Source organism: Leptinotarsa decemlineata, unplaced genomic scaffold, assembly GCF_025532065.1.
Source record: "Leptinotarsa decemlineata unplaced genomic scaffold, Ldec_3_MD MMD2_P_RNA_scaffold_12, whole genome shotgun sequence".
Taxonomy (NCBI): domain Eukaryota; kingdom Metazoa; phylum Arthropoda; class Insecta; order Coleoptera; family Chrysomelidae; genus Leptinotarsa; species Leptinotarsa decemlineata.
In genome coordinates this window covers 868,638-882,309 of record NW_027412526.1, presented here as the reverse complement: position 1 = coordinate 882,309, position 13,672 = coordinate 868,638, and the positions used below count along the sequence as shown (strand labels likewise).

General features: G+C 35.2%; 2 protein-coding genes and 1 long non-coding RNA gene across 7 annotated transcripts in view; 1 reads left to right on the top strand and 2 right to left on the bottom strand.

The window, feature by feature from the left end:
• The window catches only part of LOC111517816 (uncharacterized), a 141,098-nt gene that overhangs the window by 31,748 nt on the left and 95,678 nt on the right, over positions 1-13,672 (bottom strand). For 3 of the 4 annotated variants that reach the window (XR_012464546.1, XR_012464549.1, XR_012464550.1), the window contains one exon: positions 3,816-3,905. This is a non-coding gene — a long non-coding RNA (uncharacterized lncRNA). Of the gene's footprint in view, positions 1-3,815; positions 3,906-3,961; positions 4,133-13,672 lie in introns of those variants that run through there. The other variant, XR_012464547.1, reaches the window with a different exon arrangement.
• LOC111517813 (oxysterol-binding protein-related protein 11) lies at positions 4,823-9,886 on the top strand. 2 transcript variants are annotated; one of them, XM_023174093.2, is made up of 4 exons: positions 4,823-4,922; positions 5,244-5,579; positions 7,823-8,085; positions 9,667-9,886. In XM_023174093.2, exons 1-4 carry the CDS (start codon positions 4,905-4,907, stop codon positions 9,743-9,745), a joined length of 696 nt encoding a protein of 231 aa, XP_023029861.2. In that variant the 5' UTR covers positions 4,823-4,904; the 3' UTR covers positions 9,746-9,886. The 2 variants fall into 2 exon arrangements, with proteins under 2 accessions (XP_023029861.2, XP_023029859.2); XM_023174091.2 differs by lacking the exon at positions 4,823-4,922 and adding an exon at positions 4,929-5,088.
• On the bottom strand, positions 11,577-12,540 carry LOC111517815 (ubiquitin-like protein 4A). Its single transcript, XM_023174095.2, has one exon. The coding sequence runs from the start codon at positions 12,408-12,410 to the stop codon at positions 12,024-12,026; it is 387 nt and encodes a 128-aa protein (XP_023029863.2). The 5' UTR covers positions 12,411-12,540; the 3' UTR covers positions 11,577-12,023.

The following is a 13,672-nucleotide window of genomic DNA, read 5'->3' as shown; positions in this document are numbered from 1 at the left end:
CAAAGGAACGGATGTCCAGGTGGGACGTCGTAAAATTTTGGATTTTTTAATAAAATCTGATAGCGAATGATGTGAAGAAAGTTGAAAAAGCGATGTGATTTTTAACGGCGGAAAAGCTGGATACTGAGCGCAATGGTACCTGTCATAACTGGGAATCACTCGTTTCAAGTTATGGGGAATTGTGTATCCATCAATTTTTCTCAGGAATTCTTGAAAAATCAGGCTAAATTGTACTTCATGGGATACATGATGGCAGGAATTCAGAACACTTTTTATTTTTTGTTGGACTCAATTAGTTTTCCAGGTATAGCAGGTCAAAATTCTTATGTTGTCATATTTTACCTTCCTCTACAGCAAAAAACGATTGAAATTCACATATTTTTCATTTACAAATATTTTTCCATATTATCGCACCTTTTTCTACCCTTTTCAATTAAATAGGTCAGGTTGGAATTTAAGAATTTTTTTTTTCAAAGTTGAATATTCAAAAATACGTTCCTTTTAGAATTTTGAGGTCAAGTTAGATGTTGAGGAAAGATAGTTTTTACTAAATTACTAAATTAAATATTCGAAAATATGTACCTTCTAGAATTTGGAGTTCAAGTTAGATGTTGAGGATAAATACTTTTTCAAAGATTTTATATTTAGGTTAGGTTAGGTTATGTTAGATAGGGACAGGTTAGGTTGAGTTAGGTTAGGCCAGGTTCGGTTAGGCCAGGTTAGGTTATCTATGGTCGGGTTAGGTAAGGTGAGTTAGGCTAGGTCGGGATAGTTTAGGTTAGGTGAAGTCGAGTTAGGTTAGGTTGGGTTGAGATAGATCGAGTTAGGTTAGGTTAGGTCAGGTTATGTTAGATAGGGACAGGTTATATTGAGTTAGGTTAGGTTGAGTTAGGTTAGGTTGAGTTTGGTTAGGCCAGGTTCGGTTAGGCCAGGTTAGGTTATCTATGGTGGGGTTAGTTAAGGTGAGTTAGGCTAGATCGGGATAGATTAGGTTAGGTGAAGTCGAGTTAGGTTAGGTTGGGTTGAGATAGATCGAGTTAGGTTAGGTTAGGTCACGTTATGTTAGATAGGGACAGGTTATATTGAGTAAGGTTAGGTCAGGTTAGGTTATCTATGGTCGGGTTATGTAAGGTGAGTTAGGTTAGATCGGGTTAGATTAGGTTAGGTAAGGTCGAGTTATGTTAGGTTGGGTTGGGATAGATCAAGTTAGGTTAGGTCGGGATAGATTAGGTTAGGTGAGGTCGAGTTAGGTTAGGTTGGGTTGGGATAGATCGAGTTAGGTTAGGTCGGGTTAGATTAGGTTAGGTTGAGTTAGGTTAGGTTAAGTTAGGTTAGATTAGATCGTGTTAGGTTAGGTCGGGATACATTAGGCTGAGTTTGGTTAGGTTAGGTCGAGTTGGGATAAGTTAGGTCAGGTTTAGTTCGGTTAGATCGGGTTGGGTTAGGTTAGGCCGGGTTGGGTTGCGTTCGGTTAGGTCGAGTTAGATTAAGTTCTGAACATCCAATCTGACGTACTGAATTGAAAACCACATGTATTTTAGACAATATACAGAAAAAGGTGCGACGATATGGAAATAGATTTGTAAATAAAAAATATGTGGATTGCAATCGTTTTTTGCTGTAAAGAAAAAAGTAAAATATGACATTACACAAATTTTGACCTGCTATATCTGGAAAACTGAGTGAGTCCGATTAAAAATAAAAAGTAATCTGAATTCCTACCATCATGCAGTATCATCCAAGAAAAAATCGTGAAAATCCGCGAGTATCTCATTAAATAATATTAATTTTTTTTTTACAAATGACATCTGAAATATTGAAATTTAGTGAGAGGACAGCTAAACAAAAAAAAACGCTTGACAAGACAAACGTGCGCCACTAAGCACCAACAGTTGAAGAAATGCCCACATCAATATTTTTCAATATTCTATTGGTCCATGTCATTTATTGTTCTCATTTTAGGTAGAAACGTCACGATCAAATGGAAATTGAAAAATACAAAAACATCATAAGTTTCTAAGTGATTATTGAAAAACATTGTTTTTGGTTGGTAGAGAATTTTCTAATCCCAATAGTGAAACTTAATGCAATTTAGAAAAAGTGATTTGTGTTATAAACCTGAGCAACCGACAAATTATGGAATTTCAATCTAATTTCAAGAAACTTGGCAATAAGTGAATGAAAAGGGATAAAAAAAAGTACGATCATATTGCTTAAAAAGAAGGTGAAATATGACATCATATAAATTTTGACAGGCTATATCTGAAAAATTAATTGAGTGCGACAAAAAATAAAGTGCTCTGAATTCCTACCATCACAGAAAAAGTCGTGAAAATCCGTGAGTATTCCATGATCCGTATATCCCAATAATCATTCCACATGGAAAAAATGAAATTTTCCCTTGAGAAAAGTAGTCATGACTTTTTGAAAAGTCTACAATGAACATCTTTTTGAAATGTATTGCTTCCTTCCTTACTTTAGAAGATTTCCACTTTTTTTGTACAGTGTCATCCCCAAAGAATGCACCATATGGGAAACTTATTTATTAAGGGTTTTTCAACAAAAAGTTATTCTTGATAAAAGTTTGTGCATCTCCTAAAACTGAACATGCACCAACAAAATACAGTAAAACACACGTAGTATACGAGGAGCCCTCAAATATTTTGAAAAATTTCGGAAAATGTTATTTAAAAAAGTTGTTTAACATTGAAAAATACATCTCGATTGGAAGTCATGGTAATTTAAGTGAAGTTTTATTTTTTACCCATTTTTTTGAATGAGGACTACGAAAAACAAATTTTTGCTAAAACTATAAATAGACAGCATCCTATATATGACGGTTCACTTTAAAAGCCTGTAATATTACAAATTACCTAACTGTCGTGTTAACCACGGTCAATTTTTTTGTAAAGTAAATGAAATTTTCAAAGTTTTTGGTGCAAAGTTATTTTTCTTTTTTTGTTATCACCGAAAATTACTCAAAATTATACAGTATTGTAACAAAAACTTAATATTCAATAATATTAAATCACAAAACAAAATAAAATAGATATTTCTGAACGAACTAATTGATTTCCTGGAGATTTTCTTGTCCAAAATAAGTGTTTAAGGTTGAATCTCCATGAAATTTTTGAAGACTCCTCGTATATAACGTGTGTTTTACTGTATTTTGTTGGTGCATGTTTAGTTTTCGGGGATACACAAACTTTTATCAAGAATGACTTTTTTTCGAAAAACCCTCAATGAATAAGTTTCCCAAATGCTGCATACTTTGGGGATGACACTGTATAAAGATGAAGAAGTAGAAAGCCAAAACCTTTCATTCCTACGTTCTTATAACAACCAAGTTGTTACCAACTTCCAGTATAACCGATAACATTGAAAATATTTCGAACAAGTAGAAAATTACTTAGATATCAATCACTTGTTGTCTTAAATTTGCAGCTTTCAAATAGATTCACTTTTCAAAATGTAACTAGCCCTCGTCAAGAATTACCCTGTACAATATGTAGATATTTATTTTCAATTCAGCCACAAGGAAAACAGGTGGGAATTTACGCTGAACATGAAATCAAGAAAAAGTTTTTCGCATCTTCAGTCCTGCGGTTCAGATATTCGAATTTGAAAAAGCATTTTCAAAGTACCTCAACTTTAATCAAGATGCTGAAAATATCCTCATGCATTTTGACTTACTGAAAACTTGTGTTTCAGGAATTGTGTTGAATAAACTTGCTATCAGAAAAGTCCAATCAATATTTCGACATTTAAAAATAATCCTCCCATATAACTACTTAGATATTAATAAATATACTCACCAATAGCAGCGTATGAAAAACTAACATTCAATTTAAGGATCCAAACATTTTCCTACAGGTACAAATTTCTTTTGCGCCCTGATATATTTTCTGAAACAATGAGAATTTGACTTTACTATTTATTTTCCATGACAAAGTGTACTCACATTATGAATCGAACGCAATATTTCCATAATATAAACAGATAATTGTACGAAATTTGTAGTTTGGTATCAGAATTCAGATTTTTTTTTTCCAGGAAACACAATAAATGAAATATTTTTGCCAAACTCGAGTCGTAAATCAACAATTACTCACTTTGACATTTAAAGATAAGTATGTCCATCTGTGGTCTATTGAAAGAAGATCATTCGTAACTGTCAAAATAATATTACAGTGTTCTGTTCCATACGGTGTAGTGAGCGACATCTTTGTTCAATGCAGAAACCACCAGTGTAATCCCTTAGTTCTCATTTTTAACGGAGAGGGCGTTTCATTTGTCAAAATTTAAGTATTCGTTCTTTTGTAAGGATTGTTACCATTACTGTTGGTTACTGGGTACAAATATAAAGTGATTTTTTTGAATATCATTCATAACTCATCATAGGACACGATTTTATCAGTACCACTGATAAATAATAATGGTGGTAGCTTGGTGTTTGTGAATGTTCGTAAAATAACCACGAGTGGCGCTGGTTTCCAGAAAGTTGTTCGAATTCAAGATTGAATAATTTACCGTTCATATGTTAAAACTAAGGTACGGTGTTTCATGACAAATAATACCACAACTGTCAAGTTGTAACTCCAGATATATCAGGTTTGTTCTGGTTCTCCGTTTGTACTGTTTCGAATCATCCAAAATCACTGAGTCAGTTGTAGCCTGAAAGAGTTCAAGCGATAACATGTTCAGTAGTCTGTTAGGAACAGTCCGGCCACAGAACCAGAACAGGCTTATAGAGTCGTTGTCTCTGTATCAAATCTGCACCTGCTCGCTCCGCACCGATTTTAAAAATCGAACACACCTTATTATTCAAACTTGAATTCTGTCACACCTTTCATCTGACAAAAATAGGAGCGATATACTTATTACAAAAACTGTTTGCTTTTTTAATGTGTTTAAAAGATAAGGTAAAATACAGATTAGTATCAGCTCATTGTTTGGCAGGTTAAACAATGAAGTCGGGGGTCTGCGAATTGAACTTTATTGGAAACACTGACCCAAGTTTGACAAAGTTGCTATTGATAATTTCAGTAATTGGCATTCCTGTTAATGACTCACAACAGGCTTGTTGAGGTTAGAACGTTTTTTATTAAATAATAAATCAAAAACGAGGCGTCTCTGTCAGGAATCAACTAATATTCAACTTTCCTGTCAACACAAAAAAAGCATTCTTAAAAATCTCGGTATGTGTTCCATTTAGCCAACTCCAACTTCCATTTCTTTTTCAGTCAGTTATGGACATACACACCAAACAGAGACAATTTTCGGGACAGCTTTACAAGTACACTAATGTCATGAAAGGCTGGCAGTACAGGTATTTCCTGGTCGACGCCAATGCGGGAGTTTTACACTATTATCTTTGTGAGGGAGAGAAACCAGAGGGAACCGTACCTAGAGGCAGTCTTCACCTGTCTGGAGCTGTGATATGTCCAAGCGATGAGGACTCCAAAACGTTTACAGTGAACTGTGCATCGGGCGATATGTTGAAATTGAGGGCGGTGGACGCTAGGGCCAGGCAGGAATGGGTTAACGGACTGAGGGCTGTAGCAGAGTCACACACTAAGGTAGGTAACATTAAGGTAACTCAAACGTGAGCAAACTACCCAAACTCTACCAAATAAGTCCAGCTTCTCAATGAAGCGAATCGATCAACAGCGGATCAGGCATTAAGTATGTTCTCTGTTGTAGTCTGAGGTCCCCCAATCACAGATTCTTTCATTCATAAACTGAAGGATTAAGACTAGATAGAAGTATACTGTAGAAGCATATCAGATAATCTAAAATGGTAGACATGCATTTCCTAATTATGTTCATGGAACGTTTTCCGTGAAAACTTGTTAAACACAAAAACTGTCATTGCGGCCGTGCCTGAGGGACCAGTACTTGGCCCAACACTCTTTGTAGTGTATATAAATGATATGTTGAAATCTTTCCGCCATCCTTCATCTTCAATTGCCACCTACACTGATGATAGAAGCTTCCTCATTGAAGTTGATACTATAATGGCAGCTGAAAGAATATCAAAATCAACTTTCATGGTGGGACGGGGTGATCCAGTGGGCTCTTCTAAGAAATCATGTTTGTCTGTCTACCACTTTGGAAAATTGTCAAACACGAATGAGCTTTCAACTAATATTGAGTTTCAGCAATGAGGTACCTCTTTATTACGACGAGCTGGATTCAAAGTGTCTAAACGACGATTGTCTATCCAATGTATAGCTAAACAGGGTCCCTTATAATGACCTGCTGCATTGTCTGATATGACGTATGATAAGGTTTACGTAACACAACCGCGGTCTATTCCAGAGCTTATGGTTATAACAAGAGATGCTCCTAACAAAACTACACCAGCAACAGTTTATAATGAATTTGAAAACATATCTCATTATTATCAGGAAGTGAATGGTTACTAACTCGAACATTTACTGAATTGAACTGAAGTGAGTTTAGAATAAATTTTTTCTTGAAATTTTATTTTTTGTTTGTGAATCTTTCAAATTATTATAAAACTATGGAAGAACACAAGGGCCACATATTTTTATTATTTTTTTGTTGGAAGTTTCGACTTTTAACTCGAAATTACGGCTTTTTAACTCGAAATTACGACTTTTCATCTTGAAGTTACGAGTCTAAAGTCAAAATTCCGAATTCAAAGTCGTAATTTTGAGTTAAAAAGTCGAAATTTAGACTTCAATCCCAAAGTTTTGAATGTAATTTCAAAATATCGACTTTTTAACTCAAAATTACGGTTTTTCAACTCAAAATTACGACTTTTTAACTCAAAATCACAACTTTGAACAAGGAATTCTGACGTTAAGCTCGTAATTTCGAGTTAAAAAGTTGTAATATCGAGTTCAAGGTCGAAATTTCGAGTTAAAAATCGAAAGTTCCAGTTAAAAAACAGTAATTTTGAGTTCAAAAGTCAAAATTTAAACTACAATCCCAAAATTTTGACTGTACTCTTGAAATTTCTACTTTTTGACTCAAAATTACGGCCTTTTAACTCGAAATAACGACTTTTCAACTCGAAATTACGACTTTTTAATTTGAATTTACAAGCTCAAAGTCTGAATTTCGAATTCAAAGTCGTAATTTTGAGTTAAAAAGTCGTAATTTTGAGTTAAAAAGTCGTAATTTTGAGTTGAAAAGTCGTAAAGTTAAAAAGCCGTAATGGAGTTGAAAACTCGAAATTTCGAGATTACAGTCAAAATTCTGGGATTGAAGTCTAAATTTCGACTCTTTAGCTAGAAATTACGACTTTCTAACTCGAAATTACGACTTTCTAACTCGAAATTACGACTTTTAACTTGAAATTACGACTTGAATGCCAAAATTTTGACTAATATCGACTTTCAACTTGAAGTTACGACTTTCTAACTCGAAATTAAGACTTTTTAACTCGAAATTACGACTTTTCAACTCAAAATTACGACTGTAACTAAAATTACGACTTTCAACTCAGTATTTTGACTTAAAACTCGTAGTTTTGAGTTGAAAAGTCGTAATTTCGAGTTAAAACCTGTAATTTCGAGTTTACAGTCATCACTTTGAGATTAAGGTCTAAATTTCAACTTTTCGACTCGAAATTACGACTTTAATGCCAAAATTTTGACCGTAATCTCGAAATTTCCATTTTCAACTTGAAGTTACGACTTTTTAACTCGAAATTACGACTTCAAACTCGAAATTACAGTCAAAATTTCGAGATTAAAGTCGTAATTTCAAGAGTTGTCCCTTGTGCATTGACTGACCTGTCATACGTATGTCATTTTGAACGAAAGTGCTTGATAAACTATAATTATTTCAGGCTATAAGTGCCAACAGTCCTCCGCTACCTCCCAGAGAACACCTGGCAGTCCTCGACGCCCTGGGGTGCGTCCGATCACAACTCCAGCAGACCGAGCAAGCAGATTCAGCGCTCTGCCGAACGATCGAATCTTCCGGCAGCAAATTCTCCATCGATCCCAACATGCTGCTGCTGAAAGCGACTTCGGCAGCGTCTCTGCATTGCCTGACGCAGTGCATGAGCATCCTGCAGAGGAACCAGCATTCGCAGCAGGCGAGAACAGGGTTCGTTATAGATGATGATTAATACATTCTTCTTAGGCAATGTCTAGACGTATGCAGGTGTTTCTTCGGTGTTAATAGATGTTGCTTGAAATGAAACGGTGATAGACTCGAAGGCTGAACGAGGGGTGTTTCGAGCAAGTGGTCAAGCTTGTAGAGTTTCATTCGAAGGTTCTCAGAAGTACCAAAAGTCTCTTCCACTACTGCTGCAGACATCATCAGCGGTACGGGCGTTTACTGCGAGAAGCAAAGTTATATCTCGAAGTCTCAGCAACGACTGACTGGCGAGCTACTTGTTCACTTGTATTTGTACTTTCAAGTCTCAGCAATGACTGACTGGCGAGCTACTTGTTCACTCGCATTTGTAATTTCAAGTCTCTGCAACGACTGACTGGCGAGCTACTTGTTCACTCGTATTTGTACTTTCAAGTCTCAGCAACGACTGACTGGCGAGCTACTTGTTCACTTGTATTTGTACTTTCAAGTCTCAGCAATGACTGACTGGCGAGCTACTTGTTCACTCGCATTTGTAATTTCAAGTCTCTGCAACGACTGACTGGCGAGCTACTTGTTCACTCGTATTTGTACTTTCAAGTCTCAGCAACGACTGACTGGCGAGCTACTTGTTCACTCGTATTTGTACTTTCAGAGGGTGGTGGGGAAAAGCGGCGGGGATGACGGTATGGGCGGTGCTCATCCCTGATTGGTTCGCTGTTTTGCTGGGACGTTCTGATTGGCTCGTACTGTTACCACGTACTGTTACAGGGGAACCTCTGTAACAACACTGTTGTAATTTTTATTGGTGAAAAAATTCTGCAAGGATCAAGTCAGGTGAACTTGCAGGCCAAACGACTTATTCTGAGGGGATTTCAACCATTTTGCCTGAACATTTCAATTGAATGCGGACTGTAGTTTGACCATTTGCTCGAAGCAGTCCCATGTACCGGAGATTCTGGGTTCTTTGGTATGTGGCATATATTGGACATACTATTGTCAGGTAACTTGGGTTAGCAAAGTCTAGTTTAGAATTTTCAATGTACAATTGAAATTTATTCCAACAAAGCATATCATATAACTTACATTGATAGTGTATAGATGACTAGTTGAGTACATGATCTTCTATACTTATTATCTGTTATTTTTAGTGTAAAAATGATTTTGGGAGACTGCAGATACGTTTTTCATTGTTTGTTATTTCCTTTTATATTTTTTATTGAGACATGAAGGATAAAAAGTGGCAGAAGGACCAAAAAAAGTATTTCGAACAAATTAGATTATAATGGAATGAGAGAGGATACGATTTCGAAATAGTATCCTTAGTTTTTTGAATGATCTGTATAAAATCGTTTAGCATTTAGGAATTTCAACGTAGACTTAGGTTTTTGTTTCTACGAATTTGGTGTATTTGTCCAATTGAAAATGTAAATAACTTGGGTTTTGGAATTCAAAGTTGTACTTCTCTGGGTTTGGAAATACATTTATTGAGAAGCACTTTTACAAGCTTTTTTTTGTATAAATTTCTTTCATTTATTTGCTCTGTGTATCAAAACGATTCACGATTGCTAACTGCTTGTTATTTATTAGGAAAATGTATCAGATATTCTTGAATTTCCCCGGTAAGAAAGTAAGGAAAATGAAATTAAAAAAATGGAATAGTTTGTGATTACCAGCCAAGATAACAACTTGGAGCAGCTTCTAGAGTGAGACATCCCGAGGAATGACGTTTATAATTTATTGTATATACTGTTTTTATGTAAATAACTAACCAGAAGTGATGGAGCGAATAAATTATTTATGGAACTTGTTCGTTTCATTTCATTTCGGTCTATCTGCTTTTCTGTTGCGGGGATGTTGCCCCCTGTTAGTACAGTGTTGAATCAAGCCATGACTAGAGGTGAAACTGAGAACGTGGTCAGAAGTGAGAATTATAACGTTTTTTTTTTGGATCAAGTTTTGTGAAAAACCTTTGTTTGGTTTCGAAAACTTGGTTGCTGGAACAATCATAGGTATTGCTTTAGAAAAAACTGGAATCTGAAATGGATTTTTCCCAGTATGGACACTGGATTATAAATAAAAATGAAGGTACACAAACAATTGTTTATATCCTCAATCGTCGCAAAACACCATCCTTTCATGGGTCTCTTCAATCTTGGGAACAGAAAAAAGTCACAGGGGGTCAAATTTGGTGAATACGGTGGCTAAGGCATTGTGACGGTGTTGTCTTTGGCCAAAAATTACGAACAAGGAATGAGCAGGTAGATTATTGTGATGCTAAAGCTTGTTTTTCCAAAATACTGCATTACTTCTCACAAGCGGCGCATAATTGTTGTAAGAACTCCTGATAGCACTATTCCAGGGCGCCATCTTGAAAAAAATTAATGCAAAGGGAGGACTTGAGACACTTTTTTTAAGCTCCTGACAAATGCTTCGCAACCCTAGAATATAATGTCAATATCTTCAACTAACTACTACAAAATGGCGGAACTTTCAATAATTGCCTGCGGGGGCTGCAAATTTTTTGAACTGAAATAATTCAGAGTCTGAAATTTGCGGTAAAGAGTTAATTATATTTTCTGCTATTCCTATGAAAAATTCATTGACATCATCTGGGGTTATATTCATATCTAATTGGTTGAGTCCATTTTTGTTCCTCTTATAGTTCACAACTCGCCAACAGGCTTTTGATTTGTTATCCGAGGAAGCGATAAATCGATCATTTGCACTTTTTTGGCGTATGTTAATTGTTTCTTATAGTCAGATTTCAGATTTTTATAGATATTCCAATGATGATTATCTCTGCTAATATTACAAATTGATTTCATCTCAGTTTTTTTCTCATTTCTTTCAGCGAGTTATTATACCACGATACTGGAGGTTTATCGTTTTCAGTAATTTTTTTCAAGGGAAATATGTTTTCAACCATAAAATTTGCAAGGACATTTACGTCCCTGTTTTTAAAGTAAATAGTCCAATCTATTATTGATAAGTTCTTTCTTAGTTTCGTAATCCCTTTGTCTGTGATACATCTCTGTAGAGTATTGCCAGAATTTCTGGTGTATACTGACCTGAATGGTCTGACAGGCAAGGTTCTATATATTCTAGGGTTGTGAAGCATTCGTCAGGAGCTTCAAAAAGATGTGACACAAGACCCCCCTTTCCATTTAGTTAAACTCTCTTCTGTTTTTTTAAAACAATTAAATGATTTCAATTTATGGTAATTTCCCAATTCAGTGGCAAATATTTGTTAATTCCAGAGTAGCGATTATTTCACTTCTATGAAGGATTTCAAACTTGAGGTTTTCATGTGTGTATTTTTACGATGTTCAAGACCTGGATAAAAAATCTCCCAGTAAGGGCCTCTTTGAGCCAATAGGAAACTGTCACAAAACACATTACTGGAGTTTCACGTTTCGATAATCCTCAAATTCCATTTTCGATTGAATAATATAGAAACCATAAATATTCAGGAACTTGTAATAACTACAAAAAACAAATTGAAAGCTAAATTCTGTGTATTTCTCCTCCAATTTTTTCAGAAATATCATTTCATAGAAGTTGAACAAAGCCCCTCCTTCTACCTGACAGTTTCATTTACACGTAAAAAGTATTACTTCTGATAAGTTAAACTTGAAAAATATAAAGCTGATAAATATTATTACAAAAATTGTTATAGACTAGAAATTTGGAAGATTGTCGGTCTAGTCAGTTACTGTACTGAAAATCTGGTGAAAAGTTAATATAAATCATGGTTTTTGAAGGGGTACTACATAAAAAAATCCTTTCGCACATAACCTCAATTCAAATGTTGGAAATTATAGATTACTTACAGCTGAGTATATCACATTATACAAATATTCCTCAAAATCATCATGTTTTCACTATATATATATACCTCGGTTTAAAAATATCAACCTAACAAAATTACATTAAAACTATCTACACTATCCTTGAATCTCCGATTCTGCAATTCGCTCTAGATCGTCCAAGCTCAAACTATCCACTTTGGAGTGAAAGTTCCTCATGAACTCATCGATAATGAGCTTACACTGATCTTCCGAATAGTACTTCCGCAAGAAGACGTTCAGCACTGACATGAGAGTCTCTGGTTTCTTTATTGCAACGTACACTTTGGCTCCGTCTTTGATTTTCGGATAATCTTCTACGGATTTGTCGTCTTGGAGGCATTTTCCTTGCAGGATGAGAGTCTGCTGTGAAGCAGCGATATTGAAGTCCTTTTCTATTTTTTGTTTGAGTTCCAGAATGGTCATTTTTTCGGTGACGTCTACTAGAATACTTCCACCTTTTAGGTATTTCACTGTTATTTTCATTTCGCAAGTTTTGAAGTTATTCGACTTCGAAAAGATTGGGTAAAATCGGATACTTAGAATAATTTTAATTACAACTTTCAACTAATCAACTGATCAAACTCAAAACGTCAAAACCACAGAACAGTAAATTCTGTGTCAGTACTCAGTACTATCATTTCAATACATTGTTCGTTTGTAACTTTTGAGGGTGCTTGGTGCTCTGTTCTTAATTTAGACATGACATATCCAAAACTCGAAGAACATAAACCAATAATCACTTTGCCATCAACTGGATTCAATTCAATTTTGAAGACAGTTTCGAAACATATTTTACCAGTTTAGTCAGTAGTGACGATAAAAATAATGATTTTGTGATGCTCTTTACCAACGAACAAAGCATTATCTGTCACGGTTTTGCTCTTTAGAAACGAAAATTTGGGCAAAAGTTCAGAATAAATCTCTTAAGATACAGTTTCTCTGAAGATACAGTTTACTTCTAGAAAACGACTTGATGACCATAGTATCAGTCAGTTTAAGTGTGACGTCACTTTAGACAATTCACAGTGCGAAACCTGAACTAATCGTTTTGAGGCCTGATTCTCGAGTCATGAAATCTGCTACCCGTGGAAACTGATGTTATGTATATTCAACCATCAGAGACTGTCTTTTCGAATAAGGTTAATTTTCACTTCGAAAGAAAAATTGGATCTCTCAGTTTCACTTTAAAAACACAGAGAGACATTCGATTTTTCCCTGGATGTGAAAATTCACCAGATCTGAAAATTCACCTGATCTGAAAATGAAGTCCCTACAATGATAAACATATGTCAAATCTACAATATCCATCAACATTTTGACGTTACTGATTTTGCATCATGTTGAATCCCTTTGTGTTTTCTGTTTATGTCATTGGCCCTTGTTTTCCACGAACAATAATTAACCAGCTCATTGATGGAACCAGATCGAGACTTTCTCGCCAAAAGTTATTCGCTGTCTATGCTTGCTATTATGAGATATATTTTAATGACATCTTGGTGATATTAACAAGTTATTGCAATAATACAGAGACATCTGCAACCTCCTTTGAAATAATATCTCTTATAAATGTCTCCTCAACGTCTATGTTAAATGTGAGTTACGACATCTATATTTCAGTGATATTGTTACTGATATTGCAGAAACATCGATGGAAACTTTGTTGGTTGGAGTCTGATGTACTGCAAAAACCCGATATGACAAAAAACAACTCCCAGATAATTTTTCAACATAAACAAGGATAAAAG